General features: G+C 33.8%; 3 protein-coding genes and 1 non-coding gene across 5 annotated transcripts in view; 3 read left to right on the top strand and 1 right to left on the bottom strand.

The window, feature by feature from the left end:
- The first annotated feature begins 735 nt into the window (after positions 1-735).
- Positions 736-807, top strand: Trnad-guc. The gene has a single exon. It is a non-coding gene; the product is annotated as a tRNA-Asp (tRNA).
- Positions 808-3,589: 2,782 nt separating this feature from the next.
- On the top strand, positions 3,590-4,852 carry LOC119840221 (serine protease inhibitor swm-1). The gene is made up of 3 exons (XM_038366734.1): positions 3,590-3,755; positions 4,134-4,343; positions 4,650-4,852. Exons 1-3 carry the CDS (start codon positions 3,590-3,592, stop codon positions 4,850-4,852), a joined length of 579 nt encoding a protein of 192 aa, XP_038222662.1.
- Positions 4,853-5,177: 325 nt separating this feature from the next.
- On the top strand, positions 5,178-9,004 carry LOC119840285 (N6-adenosine-methyltransferase non-catalytic subunit). Its single transcript, XM_038366831.1, has 7 exons — positions 5,178-5,366; positions 5,480-5,644; positions 5,980-6,180; positions 6,435-6,591; positions 6,967-7,119; positions 7,897-8,053; positions 8,324-9,004. The coding sequence occupies exons 1-7, from the start codon at positions 5,301-5,303 to the stop codon at positions 8,562-8,564; spliced, it is 1,140 nt and encodes a 379-aa protein (XP_038222759.1). The 5' UTR covers positions 5,178-5,300; the 3' UTR covers positions 8,565-9,004.
- A 993-nt stretch (positions 9,005-9,997) lies between these two features.
- LOC119840251 (phosphatidylinositol 3,4,5-trisphosphate 3-phosphatase and dual-specificity protein phosphatase PTEN) overlaps positions 9,998-20,311 on the bottom strand; it is a 49,779-nt gene continuing 39,465 nt past the window's right edge. The window contains exons 10-11 of one of the 2 annotated variants that reach the window (XM_038366766.1): positions 18,469-18,529; positions 9,998-15,392 (exon numbers count right to left, since the gene is read on the bottom strand). In XM_038366766.1, the coding sequence (XP_038222694.1) occupies positions 15,389-15,392; positions 18,469-18,529 (65 nt within the window). In that variant the 3' untranslated portion in view covers positions 9,998-15,388. The remainder of the gene's footprint in view (positions 15,393-18,468; positions 18,530-20,311) is intronic. The other variant, XM_038366767.1, reaches the window with a different exon arrangement.

Below are 20,311 nucleotides of genomic sequence, written 5' to 3'. Positions count from 1 at the left end.
AAGTGGGAAAGGACTTTTAATTAATAACAAATTTGATTTATATATACGACCAAAAAGTTCCTGAGATAAGCGCATTCGAGCTTTAAATAATTACGCTACACACGCTTTATATATTAGTATCGATAATAAATATACAAAAATTGCTACTCATATATTTAACATCATAAAACTAGGATAAACTGAAGAAGGTGAAGATAAAAACCTAAGCAAACGTCAAAAAACAAAAATGTTATAGATAGATACCTACTTATAGGTGTAGGGTAATACTCCCCTCTTTGATAAGGGTTAATTATCAGATTGGGGCCAAAACTTTCTCTGTAATTAAAAGATCTAATATATATGTAATTACGCATATTAATAGCTTAGCGGAGATACCTTAATATGATATATGTACCTATAAATTATGTGTCACGTTGTTTGTATGAGATGGACTGAAAAATTGACTGAGAAATTACAATATATTAATATTTTTGTTACTTTTGAAAATGTCTCAACATTTTGAAAAATAAAAAGATTTCTAATGTTACGGTAATATCAAAAAATATGTTAGTAACATTATGTTCCAGATCTAATAGTACAAAAAAATATTATCTATCTAAACTAAACAATTAATATCTAAGTATTATGAATCAGATGCGATTTTCATTAGTATAAAAAGAATGCTATGTATTCCACCTGTATATTCGTCTAAGTATTAGGCTATACTGTACAACTAATTTAACAGACTTCGTATTGTCTTCGGTAGTATAGTGGTCAGTATCCCCGCCTGTCACGCGGGAGACCGGGGTTCGATTCCCCGCCGGAGAGACTTTTTTTATTTTTTCTTTTTTACGCAATATATCTAGTTTTTTTGCATATTCCATAATTGCAATAAATATTTGTTATATGTTTTTTATTTGAGTTTTTTTTTTTCACATGGAAAGCAAAATCTTCACAGAAATATCGTGCCTTTTATGGTAATAATAACAAATGCGAAAAGTAGACGAGAAATGAAAACAATTACTCAATTCCAAATAACAATAGATAATCTATTTAGACTACGCAGATAGACATCTGTCGTGTACATGGGAAGACGCCATAATCCGGTCCAGACTCCAACATCCCCAGAGATTTACGAGGACCTTACTGAGTGGACATTTGGGAAATTTAATACAGATTTTATCTTTATAACCTTCCTTGTTGTGAATCTAAATGCCATGTAATTATTGTATCTGTTTTAATTAAAATTTTAATAATTTAAAGCGCCTGCTGTCATAGCCGATTATTTAATAATATTAATATATTTGCTGTATAAAAAGAGTATTTTTTTATTTATTTAACCAAACCGTTACATTGGATGTTACTTAATAGAAACAATAATAATAATCAAATACACTTAAGTGCCACTATTTTTTCACTATATGTAACTGGTTTTCCGCAATTCATATCCGTAGTATTGCGTAAATCAATTTTGTCTACCAATAAAATATATTATTCTGACTATTATTTCATTTGTCTTATATCAACAACAAATTATTTACAAATGTATAAATTTATAAGTTCACTACCTTCACCCTAAAATATAAAACATGTGCATGTTTATCTTGAATTCGATACATTAAGCCTGGTTTCCAATATATTTTCGAACATATGAAAGCTTTACAGATAAGGTTTGCGTCGTAAAGTACTAGGGTTGAAATGATAAAATGCATTAAGAAAATTGGCGTCTCCTGCATTTACAGATAATGTATAACCTTTTTTTTTAATTTCACCGATAGTATTAAATTATATTCGATATTAGGGATACTATTAATTATAAAAAAAAATAAAGAAACCATATTAGTAAGCTGATAAGGAGACATTTGTGACTGGAGAAATTTGTACACATTATATTCATTTATTACATATTTTTTTATAAAAAAAAAATCGTATTTTGTGTTACATTCAAGGAAGTAGTAACGAAATGTTTATGCTTTTAAATAAACAGAAGACAGTTCAAATTGATTGGACTATGCAATAGTGTGATCATTTTTTGCAACAGTTAATAATTAGTCAATTTTGGAGGGTTAATATTGTGTTTAATTATTGCAACGAATAAAAAATTCTCAGAAAATTAATTAGGTAGTAATAAATTGCTTTTTGTTATGTTTTTTTCTTTTTAGATTAAACATTTCTAATACATAATTAGAGTTGAACCGCTGTAGCTTGACTTTGCTAAAACGTATCACGTCACTAGATCCTTTTATTACAATATTAAGTATCATTAATAACAAGTTGGCAAACAATTAGGGATATAAATTTTTCTCAACAAACGTCCACACAGGGTGGCGTTTTAATACTTTTGAAATTCGACCGTTTTTTTCAATTTATAGATAAAAGATTTTCAAAATTTAACTCTACATGCGTGTTCCCAACTCCTACTTGGCCGTTTTTTTTGCGACATAATGTATGACGCGGTTCTGATCAAATATCCAGCTAGTGATTATAAACAACCAAACGCATATATATACCACCTATCTTGGCATTTCTCAAAAATTCTCCACAATGTCACCATACAGTTCACTCCTTTTCATATTATTTACTACACTCGGTGAGTACTAAGCATAATCAATATTAGTAAGAATTTTTAAAATTCATGTAAGTACATCTAAACGGTGATAGTCATTTTCATTATTTTTACTATGTATTAAAAACCACCAAGTAAAGCAAATAAGTGTTTGACTTTTCTTCAATTTAACATTGTTCAAAGTTAGAAATGAGTTGTAAAGTTTGCGACTTTTATTAATAGAATGGTCGGGAATCGTGTGCATCTCTTGTGCACTAATACACTAGATTTTACATGATTTGTACTTTTTCTGGGTTTTGTTTAAATTTATAACATTTCACATAGTGGTTCACAAAGTTCATAAAGGTATTTATTTTTATTTTACGAATTTTGGTTTTATTAAAGCTACAAAAATCTGTGATGGATTAAATCAATCTTGATGATGTTAATTTCCACTTTAAGTAGCTGGATATATTATGGATATTCATATACTTTTTAATGATAATCTTATTACGAAAGTTAATACAATCACGCCGTAAGATAACTTATTATATAATTGTCAACGATTATTATACAATATCCGAATGATAGATTTTGTTCCCAGGAAACAGGGCAATTGTATTTAGATTGGGTTATACAACAATAAAATACCATCGATTAGGTCTCAACGTATCCGAAGGCGGGATCTTCCAGGTAGCACCTGGGGATGCCGTTTGTTTTATTATATATAGTATGCATTTTGTCTTACCTAAGGCTTCCGGGGATAGGGCGGAGGGCCTTGATTTATTTCCGACGCCTACCACAGACTACTAAAGCGTTACTGCACTCACTGCGACGGGGATTACCGCCTAAACTCCACCGTGTTCTTTCGATTCTTCAGTGATGAGGTCGCAAGTATTACTACCAACTCTGCACAATATATAATCAATGATGAACCCATTTGTATACCTGTCTGATTCGTCCTTACAAAATCGTTTCATTTGCGCTAAAATACCTGCTTATAGCTTTTTGAACTGATCATTTATTGCAGACTGTAGAAGTGAACTTAGCACGATCAAATACGAAATGACATGTGGTCCAGACCAGATATTCAAGTCATGTCAGCCTTGCGAGAAGACCTGCTCAAGTCCTACAACCTGTACAGGTGCCTGTATAACGGGTTGCTTCTGTAAAGAGGAGTATTACAGGGCCCCGGATGGAACTTGTGTGAAGTTACAAGACTGTCCCACAGGTTAGTGGGTAGCTTTTAAGGGCTGAGCTCTGTTTTAGAAGTATAGCGTAGTAAATGGGGATAAAGATATTAATAGGTAGATATATTATATTAATGTTTTCTTAATTTTAGCACAGAAAATAATGTTAGATAGTTAATTTTATACAGTTTAAATGATTTTCATGCTTCTTGTTGAAATGAGACAACTTTTCACTTATATGTTATAATGTCGATGTCGATCGATGTCGAGTTCTAAAGAATTTAATGGAAAATATTTTTTGTTTTCATAACTTTTCATTCAATTAAGTTGAAAAAAATTTATCATCTTTGTCAATAGTTTGTTCCTGTACATGCATGTGTTGGTAATAATTTATAAAGGTGTTATCTGATATATTACAGCCGAAATAACCCTCAGCGATGCGAACGAGCCCTCAATAGAAGAGTGTCAGGCTGACGAAGTATACGTGGGTTGTGGGTGGTGCGAACGGACTTGCTCTGACCCCAATCCCACGTGTCCGTCATACTTGTGTACACGTGGGTGTCTCTGCAAGCCACCGCTGTTGCGCCACCATAGCGGCCATTGCGTGGAGGCTAAAGACTGCTTGCCACGTGTGTATAATAATAAAATGTTTTAAATGATTCCAGATTTATATTGTTTCAATATTTTTGTATATATTATAATAAAGAGAGAACGTGCCTTCTGGTTTAGCATTTTAATGACTACCAACTATTTTTATGAAAAAAATTACTTTATAATGAGTTTGGGTGTACACTATAAAAATATCGTGCATCACTTCACTATGTATCGTAATTTTGGATCTCAAAATTACATATGTATGAATTAATTAAATTTAATGTACCTACGAAGCTGACTATAAGTAGTATTTTGGGTGTATATTGCATTTTTTTTTGCAGGAAAATGCACAAAACCCAATGAGGAATATACATGTAGGTATGGCTGTGAGCCGCGTTGTAAAGAACACTATTGTATTCGCCCGCGTCGCTGTCTGCTTGGCTGTCATTGCAAGCTTGGATTGCTTCGGGATCAAAATGGAAACTGTGTTACTTATGAAAATTGTACTATGACTACTACCACGACCCTGCCTATAAATATCTAGAAATAAAGTTCCATAAAAGAATAATTTAAGCAGTAGATTATTAGGTATACAACGTTACTGTAGCCTACATTTTCCAAAGTTATTTTATTTATAAGAATTAATGTTGTCGATTTGGTTTTGAAACAATAAAATTACAAAATTAAAGCCTTTATATCATTCATACCCTCTTAAGAGATATTTTATTTATTTTTATAATGTCCAAAAGACTTGTACTTGTAACAGAAAGAAAAGCAGAAATCTTATTTTTTGTCGCAGCTTGCAGAATCTGTACATATTATTAGTCTGTTCTTAATCTGTGACTAGTTTTTAATCTGTGGTCAAAACTATTTGATTGTTTAGTGTTTAGGTTTACGAATTATGATTGTGTTTATAATAAAAGTTTCTTGACTTGCGTTTGGATTATGAAAAGTTATTTTTGAATAAGAAATGGAATAGAGACAAATACATAATGAGCGAAAAACTAAAAGAACTTCGTGAAAGATCACAGAAACGAAAGAAACTCCTTGCACAAACGGTTAGTCCTAACCTCCAATGATTTTATAAGCTTCACCAGACGCATTTATTAATTGTTTACAGCTTACAAATAAGTTCTAAATTTGTTTTATATTATAATTTTTTTTATTTTAGCTTGGTGTATCCAGTGTCAGTGAACTGAGGCATGCATTAGGCGCAAGTTTAGATGTATTGCCCAAAAAACAGGCTATATCCGGTTTCAGTGCTGATGGAAATGAGAAACCAAGTCCCAAGGAACAGGACAGCTTAGTGTACACTGATTCGTCTACATTTTTAAAGGTGAACAACTTTTGACTGAGAAAATGTATTTGGTGGTCTCATTTAGTTGTATTTATATAACTTTAATGAGTGTATAAATTTTACAACAATACTGTACGATTAGATAATTGATGATTACAGTTTTCACAGCAGATTGATTATAAAGTCAATCCTTACTAAGGATATCTAAAACGTGGTTTATTCACTCACATTTTCTCTTGTACTTTATACCTAATGATATTGAAGTGCAATTGGCTAGCTTCACATTTTAAGATGTAATGCTGGTTGGGATTGGAAGGGTGAATTTATTCATATTTAATTTATGTGTTGTATGTGTTATAATGTAATGTTTTCAGGGAACACAATCGTCAAACCCCCACAATGACTATTGTCAGCACTTTGTGGACACTGGTCAGAGGCCACAGAACTTTATAAGGGACGTGGGGCTAGCAGACAGGTTTGAGGAGTACCCCAAATTGCGGGAGCTGATTAAGTTGAAGGATGAGCTGATAGCTCGAACGGCAGCACCACCTATGTATCTAAAGTGTGATCTCAAGGTGATATAATGATTTTAAGTAGTCAAATTTAAATATTTCACCACCATCTTTAGCCTAGACTGTTGCTGAAAAAATGAACAAAATATGTAGATAAAATTGTAATGTTGTAGTAATAAAATTGAGTTAAGTATATTATTATTTATGTTGTGCAATATTTTTTCTAATCATTAAAGATATTTTCTTATCAAACATCTTAGAACAATATATAGATCAAAAATCAAATAAAGTTTTAAAATAATATTTAAACATTCCAGACATTTGATCTAAAGTCAATGGGTGTTAAGTTTGATGTGATACTAGTAGAGCCACCGCTCGGAGCTGGCTGGAGGTGGAAGGATGTACTGGATCTGGAGTTGCATCACATTGCACAGCCTCGCTCGTTTGTATTCCTTTGGTGTGGAAGCTCGGAAGGTGAGAGCATAAAAGAGAGGTCACTAGTATTTTTTCATGTTAAAGTGAAAGCTTAAAATTTTCGAGGGTGGTGTTATAGTTAGACAACAACTTTAAAAGTTTTCTTTCCTTTTTTTGGAAACTGATACAAATGAATCAAAACAAATTTATCACAAGCCAGGATTCGAATCCGCGTCATTCACCATACCATGGCAACTCCCACACTTAGCAACCCAATAATAGCAACTATTACTATCCCGCCTCTTTAAAATTTTCTCTATTCTTAAAAAAATCTCATTTGTAAAGCAATTAAATGCTGAAAACTAAAAATTAAATATAGATAACAATACAATTTGGCAACCATCACTTATTACTCCACTGTTTCTCATTTTATAGGTTTAGACATGGGCCGTGAATGTTTAAAGAAGTGGGGCTTTAGAAGGTGTGAGGATATTTGCTGGATCAAAACTAACATCAAAAATCCGGGGCATTCGAAGAACTTGGAACATAATGCAGTGTTTCAGAGAACTAAAGAGCATTGCTTGATGGGTTTGTATTTTTAGACAATAACATACCTTTCTTTGGCACTAAAACAAAAATGCATTGAGAAGATATTCATAAAAGTGTGTAAAATGCAAACATTTAAGTGATGAAGCCGAAATGGTCCTTACATCAGTATAAGTTACAGAGAAAGTTTCTGTGACACTGGTTTCTGTGACATCAAATGATTGAATATTCAGATTTGTCCTTTATAAGCTATTTTGCAAATGTATTATGTGCAGTGATTTAATTTTTTTTTTTTTTGTAAATGTTTCTACATAAAATGTAATTTATTTATTTTTTTACTGTAAATAATGTAAAAATGAGCAGTGGTGAGAACTTCGGACTTCGATAATCGATAAGTCGAGGTTCAAGTCCAGATAAGCATTTTTGACCAGACAAGCATGGTAAACGATCACCACTGCCCATGAACATTCGCAGAGGCTCAGACCTCTGAGAATGCGCTGCCCGCTTTTAAAGGATAAGGGACAAGGAAAGGATTGACCGGAAAGAAGGAATGCACTGGGAAGGGCGAGGAGAAGGAAATAGGCATTCAAGCATTTAAATCAATTAATTGATTTTTCAATTTAACTGCGCATGTGGATAACATCACCATTGCTCATACGATGAAGGAATACATTGTGAGGAAACTGGGACGTCCAAGAATCAAAAATTCAACGACATGTGACATCTGCCAACCTGCACTTGGCCAGTGTGGTGGGTTATGGCCTGAACCCTGATAGGAGGCCTGTGTCCCAACAATGTAAATAACTCTTTATATTCCAGGCATAAAGGGAACAGTGCGAAGATCAGTGGATGGCGACTTCATTCATGCAAATGTTGATATTGACTTGATCATATCAGAAGATCCTGAATTTGGCAGCACGGAGAAACCAATAGAAATATTCCACATAATGGAACACTTCTGCTTGGGGAGGAGACGGTAATTTATAATTTTTTCAATAAATCTCATCATTACCAAAGAAATGGTTTTGGTTTGACAAGCTTTCACTTAAGCTGGTTCATACACACGAGTTAATTAAAATTAAAGCTTTTTGTTGTACTTTTCGATAATGTTTGACTAAGGGAAAGCTTCAAGAGTAAATAATTTCTGTCTGTATTTTGACGATTCTAAAGTGTAACGAAACGAAGTCTGATCGAATAAACAAATGTTAGCGTTTCAGTTTGTTGTATTGTAATGACCCGTCCCCAGGGTGCATCTGTTCGGGCGCGACTCGACGATCCGGCCCGGCTGGGTGACCATCGGCCACGAGCTGACCAACTCCAACTTCAACGCGGAGCTGTACGCGGGCAACTTCGCGGACGGGCGCGAGACCACCGGCTGCACCGAGCGCATCGAGGCGCTGCGCCCCAAGAGCCCGCCCGCCGGCGGCAAGGGCGCGCGCCCCCGCCCGCGCGCCGCCTTCCGCGCGCGGCCCCGCCTGCCGCGGTAGCCGGCGCCCTGGCGCCCTGGCGCCCTAGCGCCCTAGCTGTCGAGACTTGGCACCCTGTCTGCACAGACCTGGCGCACTGACTGCACAACATGGCGCCCTTACTTCAAATCTGACGCCCTAGCTGCAGTGACCTTACACATACTTATAGAAGATAAGAGACGATCAATCCGTACTGTGTAATAGAAGTTATGACAAGAGATGAAGACAATGTTGAAAAAAAAGGATTGTTCCTCAGACGTCGAAATACGTGATGATTCTTTTAATTATCGAACGCTACGTTATCGTTTATTAAGAGCAATAATTAATAAAAGTTCTTTTCAATAGATCCAATGTAATGATGTAAACTGATTTAATGTTTGGGGGTCTTTTAAGTTAAACTGATAATGCGATTTATATAATGTACTGATATAACGATAATAAAATAAATTACTATGATTTTATTTGTTGGTTTCTTTTTACAACATTTATTTTTTACTTTAATTTTTCGACTCTATCGGTATACAGGGCCGCACGCGCTTATGCATACACATCATAACTCGAAAAGATTTACTAAAAATCTAGTGATTGGCCTAATCAATTGAATCTCACTAATATATAATGGTGAATGTTTGTAAATATAGATGGATGGATATATGTATGGATGTTTTTTACTATTTCACACGTAAACAGTTTATCGTATCTGTATGAATGTTGGTTCAGAGCACAGATAACATAATACTATACTAGTAGTACAGAGATGGATTATACGAGTAGTCTGGATTAATGCAGACTACTTTTTAACCAGGAGCCGCGCGAATAATGCCCCGGGTTACAGCTAGTCACTAATAAATACTGCTTGAAGAATAATTTGCAAAAAAATTGGTTAATGTTGGTTTGCACGGTTCTTAATCGTTATAAGAAATGTTTAGATGTACCTACAATATATACGGTTTACCTAAACATTGTTCTATTCGGTCGCTACGGGTGATGGCTGAAATAAAATATCTGGATTTATATATAACTATTCAATTACTGCTAATTTTAACATTCCGTATCAGGCTTTTTTACCTTACTGTTATAATATTAAAAGTATTCATTTGTTCACTACTCGAACGTGTTATAAACGCAAAAATTACCCGTTCGCCCGAGGTACGTAATATATAGCCTATGCGTTTTATTTTGTAGCTTTCTAATGAGTAAAGAATTGTTGAAATTGGCCCCGCAGTTTTTATGTAAAAGTATTACAAAACTATGTAGTTCTTTCAACATCACATAGTTTTCTTCATTTGTGATAGAAAACGCTTTATTTTGAACATTTCATAATTAATGATTTGAAATTCTATAATTTACCTGATTAGTTATAATAATATAATATAGGTATATTACTGATAATACAAAAAAAAATCAGACACTTGGGTTTAGATGACGAACTAACTCATAAATAAAACACTGAATTATATACATCAATATATTTTATTTTACATAGGTTGTCTTTAAATCAACTCGACTATTCTGAAGTTCATCAAAATATAAAAAAGACAAAACAAAAAATATGATATATGAGATCTTTTACTTACTAAGATAAGAAAAATTTACATATTCTTTTATTATTTTAATTATTGTGGAACTAAGAACTTCTTACGATTCATAAAAAATTAAACGTCGCGAGTGAGCCTTGCCCGTGGTTAGACCGCTAGAAATATGTAAACAGTTACGAAACGCTAACTTTAAAAGTTTACAAAAGTATACAAGCCAATATTGTCAGAGGAGACAGTCCTTACCACCTAATGAAATCAATTTGCTGATAAAAACCTTGTTGCGCTTACGTTATTTCACTTCTTACTTTAATCGTTAAAAACACGCCAAAAACTATGAAAATTCGTTTAAAAATGTCCACAGGCAGCGCTCACTTCGCGACAACTGTATCCAATTGACACTCCACTGATGCTACAGTAACACGGCCCATTGTCAAGTCTTACATTACATAATTCATTTTGTTATCATTATACAAGGCATATTCTTTCATTCAGTGACGCGACCGCCCGCCATTTGCGCGGATCTAAACCAAACACGTGGCGTTCATATCAGGCTCTTCACTTGACGATAGCATTCCGAAGCCTTAAGTGTTGAAGTGAAGCAAAAGCAGTTGTTTTACACTACTTTTACACACATTTTATATCATGAAACGTGTGCAAATGTCGTGTTAAACAACCGATAATTATGCTTTGTTGCTGGAGTAGAAATGCTTCGTCAAATGCAGAGACGCAAAACTCAACACACACAAATGAGTGAACACTGACCAGCAAAAAGGTGCGATCGCGTCCACTGCGACACCCTTCTAGTATAATCGTCATAAGATCACATTTTTCTTATAAGGCAAACAACAATCTTTAAAGCTAAACCTTTGATGAAGGAAAAGGGGGAAGGAGCGAACCAAATTTAAGTGGAATGGGGATTCAACTAAAGGTGGCCGTAAAAAAAACTCATACAGAAATAACCTTAGTACGAATCAAACTTAAAACACCTAAATTTGTACTTGATAAACGCGTAAAAATACGGACGCCAAATAGATTCAAATTCGCTGATTTTTTTTTTTATATTAAAAAAAATATTCGACAAATCACTCCGGCGCGATGTAATTTGGATTTATTCTATATTTACAAATGATTCGAAAACAAAATGGCGCGCGGGTTCATGTGAAAAGCGTTTTAAAAATTAAATTAAAAACTAATTAATCAGAAATATTGTTACAAATTCATGAAACCTAAAAAATATATTTTTTTTCATACTGGAAGCATTCGTGAATGGGACAGCACGAGCCCAAACAATCTTAATATAACTTATCCCGAAGGGGCGAACCATTACAAATAACAATTTCTTCCATACATTTTTTGTGATGATAATACTAATCAATATAAATCAATTTATAATTTTGAAAGTACATTAGTCGTTCGCCCCTATAACATAGCAACACTGCAATCCATGTTCAGATGGTTCTATGACGTTCCTAACCTACCTACCTTATTGTCTAACTTACCGCTAACCGCACTCCAAAGAGACGACTCAGCATACCAACATACAAATTTTAACTCATTGTCCAAATGTCAAATTTCGAACGCGATCGAATCAAGACAATTTTTTTTTTGAACCTAAAATAACCTATGAAATAAAACACAAACACAATAGGTCACTTTTAAGGCATATACGTTATCTATCCCGGATAAATCCATCTTACGCAATCCTAAACGTCATAGAAACAAGAACGGCTACACACATGGGCCTGCCATTTTTCAAAAATTGCAACTCCATTGGAGTTGTGCGGTCGCTGTCTCTGTCGCACGCGCACAATGGCGTGCGATAGAAATATTCACGCCTTCGGTTAAGCGGGTGTCGGGTGAATGATGCGTTACATTCTTTCATAATACAATGATTGCCACAACAGGTGCTTACCGAAAGAGTAGGCAAGATTTCATATAAACTTGTATTTATCCGAAATTATTTTACACGCACATTCATTTCCGCAATGTTCACCCATTTCACGTTTCTTTTATAAGGCCGAAATAGATTTTTTTTTTTCCAACATTTTGTTTGTATTCAATATCAAACAGTTATATATGTAGTTTATTTGACGAAAATTCACGACTTAGGAAAATTAAGGCTTCAAATAACGAACAGATTTGCAAAACAAATAACATGCAAGATCAGTTAAATCTTTATATCCCTAGCTGTAACGAAACATTCAATTTTGGCTCTCAAACTTTCAGAAATTATAATATCTATATATGCTAGGAACAAAGGTTTAACTTAAGCCGAGGTACGACGTAGCCTCTGAATAAATCTCCATCAAACATATTCCACACGGCACACAAGTATAAAATTATAAAAGAATTACACCATATACAAAATAAAATACCATTTGGTATGTATGTCAACGTGTTAATATAAATAGTAAAACTTAGAATAGCTCCAACGCGAGAGGTACGGACGTCGCATACGATTCTCGAGATTTTTAAAAAACCGCGGGAACGATATGGAATCCACAGATAAAAAAGAAAAAGCCATAGACAGAACAGTCTATGGCACAGATAAGGAAGAAGCCAGGAAATGAACAATCGCCACCTAGTTCCTAGCATTGTTTCCGAAAACCAAACAGGTGAATAGTCGGGTCAACAATAAAAAGGCATTATGTTAATTTAGAACATTTAAGTATTGAGAGCTTGCAACGAGTTCATTTAAGACAATTGATATTCAGATAAAATTGAAACTTAAGACTTTAAAAGGTACAAAGTGTAGTTGACCTTAATCTTAAGTGATATTTTTATACAAGCACTTCAATACCGCAAAAGAAACCTAAATTATTATGAATTGGTTGTATTTGTTCGTTAATTCAATGGTTCTAAAGCAATGAGATTTTCTTAAAGTAAAGCACATTAACGTAATGAAATCTTCACTTTATTGTCATTTAAGTGTTTCGTAGTAAACATAGGACCTTTCATATCGTCCCTTAGTCCAAATGCCACGATATTAAGATAAGTAAGTAAGTTAATTTAAGATTTTCTTAAAGCATTATAATGCATCTTTATTTGCCTTTAATCAAACTTAAATATACTCCTTGCAAGCTCTGTTTCATAGTTTTTATTGTTTAAACCAGCAATTGATATTTAAATAGACACGTTAGTATCTAATGCGATAATTTGATTAATTTTAAAGGGTGATAAGTATAAAAAATTGATTTGTAGAAATATAGAAACTAAGCCACCTAAAGTTCCTTTTGTTAATCAATAAATGTGGCCATTGTGAAATTTGAATTAATAATAAAAAAGCCGATGTGAGTTTTGTGAAATTTTATATACCACGACTTAGTAGAGACATATTTTTAATCTGTATATATAAAAAATATATAGAATATCGATTCAAATTACACAATGGCCAACGATTGCCTAAATTCGATGGCAGTTACTGAGATCTTTGAACCTAAACGAAAAATCTACTGTCCTTTACGAGACTAAGTCAATGAGACCCCTGTTTGTGTACCATGAATACTGAATACCGATTAAGTATATTATTTAAAAAGATGTGAAAAAAAAACATTGTTTTTAAAGATTTTGAAACGTATGGGAATTAAGGAATTTACACTGAAAACAAAAGATCATGTTTTTATGTTAAATTAATTCAAAATAATATTTCTACAGTTGTACTGAAATGGTGATATCATTATTGCTCGAGAAACATAATTATTTTAAAGTATTCATAGTACACTAGGGATCCGTATGGTGGGGAAATCTGCCTTACCTTCACGGCATAATATTTCAATAAAATTATTAATAAAATATAAAAGATTTATCTAAAAATCTAAGTTAATGAGGAAACAAAGAATTTCGAATCGAAATATATAAAAAAAAATTAAAAACAGAACTAATTACTTTCGCTAATTATTATAATTTATTTAAAAAGTTTTTGTACTCAAACATGCGATTAAATTTTTTCTCATACCGTCATATTTATTTAAGTAATCATAATAATTATTTTCATTTAATTGATTTAATAATGTATTGGAATAAAACTGCAGTCCCAATTGTGATTTTGAATCTACCTCTGATATTTTTGTGGCAAATATATTTTTTTGAATACCTAAGCCTTGGCATACACTTTGCACTTGCTGCCATCCCTTTCTGACATTCAGAACCATCTTTCGTTAGAGCGAGAAAGATGCGAAATGGAAGCTATCTTTTCGCTCCAGTATTTGTGTGCAATTGAGATAGATATCGTTACTTGGTTTTTAATAAAGTTGGATCATTTACAATTATCATTCAAGTTTTCATATTTTATGGAATTTTAAATCATTGGAACCGCTGTTTGTAGTTATAAATTTTATGGCATTGGACCATAATTATTTAATTCATATATTTATAAAAAAATGTGTCGATTTGCTCGAAATGCAGGTAAACATCAACTCAAATGAGACTCCCAGGGAACTCAAGGGAAATAGAAAATTAGAAAACCACTCTGTACTTATCAGTCGTAAGGAAAGAATACGCGTTCATCGTGACACTTTGGCCACGCGGTCGCGCCCGTGACGGCGTGATCGCACACGTGACCGTGTGATCGTGTGTGACCGTGTGATACAAAACAATTAAGGACAGGATGATGTAGAAATAAACTGTTTCACGAATTTAAAATAATACTAAAAATCCACACTGAATACAAAACTAATTAAACAAATGCCAAAGAAAAGTTAATGAAATTTAACAAAATGATAAGTTAAATTTTGTATTTCCTAATCTCAATGAATGTAACATGCGATCACGTGGTCACACATCCAATTTGGTGGTCAAACACACGATCACGTAGTCACACACACGAGCGCGTGGCCACATGTTTGACATGCATCCCGATTAGTTCAATACAGATCACTTTTTAAATAACCGCCCCAATGATATTTCAATGACGGAATGTGTTTTTTTTTTTTAATAAAAAAGAACGTTGTCAAAAATGGCAAAGGAATATAGCCCATATACAGACCTAATTACAACAAACATTCGTAAAAGAGAGAAGAACAGAGACAGCAATTATTTATCAAATGATCCACAAAACTAATCGTTCGCGTAACATTATCATGCTGAAACAGTGCTTAAAATTACTCAGCTTTATCACATCAGTTCGGGGCATGGCACAACCCGCATAATGGCAAATACCACATATCTACACATAGACACACATAGAACACTAAATGTTTTTCAACGTCACTAGAAAAATGGTCTTTACCGCACCGTGTTAGAGTTCATTGTCGTTTAGTAAAGGAGGGGTTAACTGAGCCAAGGTGCCACCCTCACAAGTACGTAGATTCACCTGAAATGAGAAACCCATGTAAGCGACCGGACCATTACAGACGCCACAGATTATAGCGTTTGAATTTTCATTTTTGAAATACGAACACGCGAATGAAAATTCAAACCCGTTACGACACTTTGGCGGCGCCAAAGAGTGGCAATAGTCTGTGGCATGTGTGATGCGTTCGATTCTAGTGCGAAGCGATTTACAGCGTATGAGTGTTTAGGATGGATGAACAAAGAAACACGACAGCAATGCCAATAGCTCATATTTGATCTTCATAGTATGTATGATTTGTTATATTTAATTTGGCATTGGTGGCGTTGATATTGTTAAGGACAAACACATGACACATTCCACAAGGACATAGACATAGAGAATGGACTCGGCTAATACACGTGTGCGAGAGAGACAGCCATATACCCTATCTCGGCTTGGGTCATTTCTTTCGAGACACTTCGTTCAAGAAAATCAACGTACTAATAAGCATTGTGCAAATCCATTCTATATACCTTTTATATAAGAACATGAACAAGGACAACAGATAAAACAATTGAACTGGATAATTCTTGCAAACACTCAAACGCAACTTCGTATTATTAAGGCGATAATTTTAGCAACATCATTATAACACATCAAAGTACACGTCAAAAAATAAAAATGTTTGAGTATTCACAACGAAAACGGTAAAAAGCATGCATTAAAAAGATTAAACATGGGGAAATAAGTGCAAGTGATTGGGTTTATAAGAAATCACAAAAACACTGTGCCGCTTCATAAAAAGTATCTGCTATGTGATCTTGGTAAATTAGAAATTAGCTCTATTCTAGATTTTAACATGCAACAGCTGTTAAAATTAAAATAGATAAAATTTGTAAATCGAAAAATGTTTTAATTATATTTCAGGTACAATAATTACAACTATTCCATTGCTAGAGACGGGAATATATACAACGAAAACACAGAGGAAAAGGATGACATGTAATGTGAATGAGACTATATATCAAACTATATGTAGATGATATAATGTGTTATTCCTATACATTACTTTTTTATTAATATACAGTTCACCATTGCCATATATTGCCATATAACCAATGAAACATGTCCCATGCCATACCAGTCGTTTTACAAACAATACCAATTTTAAATAATTCTTGTCTTGTTTTACAGTAACTGTTACTACCTAGATTGAAAAAGAAAATAGAAATAACACATACAATCATGAACAAAATAGCTTGAATGAACAAAAAAAAATGTGCAAAAAGTTTGTACATGGGTTTCGATCGAATGATACAATTTTACTAAGGCCGCTCGTATTTATTAAATAAGAAATGACATTAAATATTTAACAGCCAATCATAGCGAAGAACGTCGATCGAAATTGGAAATGGCGGATAATGCTTTTTTTTTTTACAAATTTAGAATAGCAATAACATTTAACATTAAAGAATAAAACCCATACTTATTAATTTGCAGGTACTATAAATAAGAACTATTTTCATTCCTTCATTTAAAAAAGTGATGAATTAAAAAATTTTTTTTTTAAGTTTGAAACCGATTTAAACGCCGCTAACTTTCCATCCATAAATCCGCCTTTTTTAGAAGAGAAAAATAACGTACGAAATTTTCATCATAATGCATAAAAAACTATACTTTAGAAAAGAATGCCTTAGTAATATTGCTGGTATTTAAAAACAAAACATGTATGGGAACCACCACCAACATCGTTAATATAAGGGACATATTTTAAATTTACAAGTCTTGTGGTATATACCTACGTACATAATAATGTATAAATGTTGTTATTATCTTTTCCCTAGACCATTAACGTGGTTAGTGGCTATCTGCGTATATAATATAAAATCTTAAATGATATGTAAAAAGGGAATATTATAGACACGAAATTATTTATCAATGACGAAAGTATCGTATACTCAAAAGCTATAAATTAATTTACGGATGCGAACGAAATGGTGACGGCCATGCCAACACGAAACGGACGTTTAAATATATCGCATTTTCAAAATATAATTAAATTAAATTCAGCCCGATGCGGTGCAACATATATAAATTAAATAAATGACTAATAATGCTTCCACATAGTATCACAGTGCTATATTAATCATCATCATCATAGCCTATTTAAGGAAAATAAACCAATTTTCATAATATAACCGTATTATATTTCTTTGCTGAGGATATTTTTATTGATTGTGATTTTATTACTAGATTAACGAACATGTCGTATTATTATAAGTTTGAGTTTTAAGTTTGTATCAATTGATATAAATAAGCACTAAAAAAAAAAGACAAAAACTAGTAAGTATCACCAAACTTATCTAGTCGGTGATCGTGGCTATGATAGGAAACAAATATGGTATGAAATCTTAGAAAATACAGTGATTAAACACAGTTATAATGAATTATTTATATTAAAAATCAATGTTAAATTTTGAATAGCTCTATGTGGAAGCATCATTGCAACTTTACGATGAGAGTAGTGTTGTAGTTTTGAGTAATTTTAAGCATTACTTGGGTTCAATTTGACTTGTTTATGTTGTCATATAAAATGAGACGAATACAAATCTACTCTTCATTCAATATCATGACGTTTTTCCGTTTTTCACCAGCCATATTCTGTAAACAATCTTGTTCTTTATGAATAATCTAATATTGCAGGTTGTTGTTAAGATTTCTTTATCAATGGATTATTTAAATTGAAATATAACTTTGAAAGGACTATAAGCAATGAATTGGTCAAATAAATATTTTCAGTACACTAATGTTATAAATGAGAAAGTCTGTCTATCTGTTCAAGCGCTCACTTAAACTATTTTTATTAAACAACGCTTGTAAAAAAATCTTTCGCTCAACCAACTTATGGGAGCGCAGCTAGCAATGTTATATTATGTAGATTACTTGGCAGTTATATAAAAACTATACAATCGTCGAACGTTGTTCACAGAACCTGGCTGGACACGAAAAACCGAAAAAGAAACGAAAGAAAAAAAAATAACAGAAACGGAAAAAAAGAGCGACATTCAAAAAAGGAACACCGAGAAGCGCGCTCGCATGCCAGTGCGATATTTACGTGTTTGTGTCGCAGAGCGGCGACAGCGGCCGGTAGCGGCCCACGCGCTCGCACGCCGCGCCTACAAACGTTATTACCACTCGTTACAATATGTTTTAAACATTACACTTTGAACACACACACACAAATTATAAGAGACCAAAATCACAATAAAACGCGATACTTTTTTCTGACTAGGTGTTTTGGGTATTTGTAGCGAGCGTGGTCACTATGTTTGACCACATCCCTAAAAACGGTCATAATCTTTGAGTATCGAAAACAACAAATCCACTTTTTGTGCAGTTATATTCCCTACAAGTGCGAAGTTAACTTTTAAAAATCATTTTACATAACATAAATAATGTTGGAGTCCATCGATCACGAATTCTCGCATTTGGCATAAATTTAAGACACATTTCCGACTTCTGTTGCTACGAATTTTGCAAAGTCTATAGCTTTTAATCAGAATAATTCGTTATATATAGAGATCGTTTATTCTATCCATACTTCAATAGTATACGCTCAGTTCCAACTATCATATAGTCCATTCCAAAACATCTTTGTATCACATAGCTTCAATTATTAGATTTTATATGAAGCTTTATGATACACAGCGTAATAGAATAACTACGCGATACGCTAATCGAATAACAATAAAACTAAATTATATCACATGTATTAATTTCCTTTATATTATTTAACATAGATTGCGATGAGAGGCAATTCTGAAGCTACAAGAATTTAACGAATCCTCAGAAAAGTTGAGTCAATTTTTAAATAAAAATTAATACACATGATCGCATCTAACAAATAACTTGTATATATTTACAACGTATAAGCAACGATAACCGATAAATGGGTGTAACGAAACTAAAACTAACTCCCTCTTTAAGAGCGAAACTTTACACTAATGTACAGAAATGATATTGATTTAAAATTAATATTATATATTATTTATCAAGTGAATCATCTGTAATTGTTTTATTTTTACTACTAAAAACCAATCGACCAGGCTTGGTTTTGCGTCAAGACAAAACGTCATTGAATCATGCAAGACACACAAAAAATTATTCCTTTTTTAAATCAAAAATCATAACCGACGCTTCACCAATGAATTCACAGATACCCGCATAATACATATAGCCGGGCGCGAATCATCAACAGTCGTGTTTATTTTTCTTTTTCCTACTCTCACCAAATTTACCGCTAAATTCCCTCCAAGACGCTCTCATATCGCCCAGGGACAGTCTGGGTTTCGACCGCTTCTCGTCCGACATAGACTGATCCGAGCCTACTTTTGGCAAACTACCCTCCGTAAACTTTTCGTCGTCCAGCAATCTACCCTCGAAATACTCATTTTTCACCGTTTCCTTATATATATTTTCGTTGTATGTATACGTGTAGTCCATCGCGGAGAAGTTCGGCCGGTTCCTATCGAATTTGTAACCGATACAATTGCACGATCCGTTCGAGCAGGAGTCGCAGGATTTCGTGCTAACGTTACTCGCGTTCGACTCGAAGGACACAGTTTTACAATCGCACTCCATTTCGTATGGAAAATTCGTGTTCAATTCAGATTTGCAGCTGCATTTGAACCGATCGGCTTTGAGACGATCGTTCTCTACGTTATGATTTGGCTTCAATTTGAAATCGTCGCAGCCGTGCGGAGGGTCCGACGACCTACAGAACTCGGACGCGCTACTGGCGTCCGATTTGAACGACTTGCCGTCGCTCGCGCTCCGAGAGTCGGGTCGGCCGACGACTTCGCAACAATGCGGAGGTAGCTTTATCGAATCGCCGGAGTCGTCGTGGAAACCATCTTTACACTTGCAGGTATCGCGCGAGCCGCACCGACAGGCGAGAA

Source organism: Zerene cesonia, chromosome 5, assembly GCF_012273895.1.
Source record: "Zerene cesonia ecotype Mississippi chromosome 5, Zerene_cesonia_1.1, whole genome shotgun sequence".
In the NCBI taxonomy this organism is placed as follows: Eukaryota; Metazoa; Arthropoda; class Insecta; order Lepidoptera; family Pieridae; genus Zerene; species Zerene cesonia.
Note: the sequence above shows the minus strand (reverse complement) of the source record. Positions and strands in the feature narration are given on the sequence as shown.

What these genes read in the sequence shown, in the direction of transcription:
- LOC119840285 (XM_038366831.1), top strand. Translation starts at nt 5,301, where the DNA reads ATGAGCGAAAAACTAAAAGAACTTCGTGAAAGATCACAGAAACGAAAG. An exon ending in AGAAACTCCTTGCACAAACG is followed by an intron (nt 5,367 to 5,479) that starts GTTAGTCCTAAC and finishes TTTTTATTTTAG; the next exon opens with CTTGGTGTATCCAGTGTCAG. An exon ending in TAAAGAGCATTGCTTGATGG is followed by an intron (nt 7,120 to 7,896) that starts GTTTGTATTTTT and finishes TTTATATTCCAG; the next exon opens with GCATAAAGGGAACAGTGCGA.
- LOC119840221 (XM_038366734.1), top strand. Translation starts at nt 3,590, where the DNA reads ATGACATGTGGTCCAGACCAGATATTCAAGTCATGTCAGCCTTGCGAG. An exon ending in GTTACAAGACTGTCCCACAG is followed by an intron (nt 3,756 to 4,133) that starts GTTAGTGGGTAG and finishes GATATATTACAG; the next exon opens with CCGAAATAACCCTCAGCGAT. An exon ending in GGCTAAAGACTGCTTGCCAC is followed by an intron (nt 4,344 to 4,649) that starts GTGTGTATAATA and finishes TTTTTTTTGCAG; the next exon opens with GAAAATGCACAAAACCCAAT.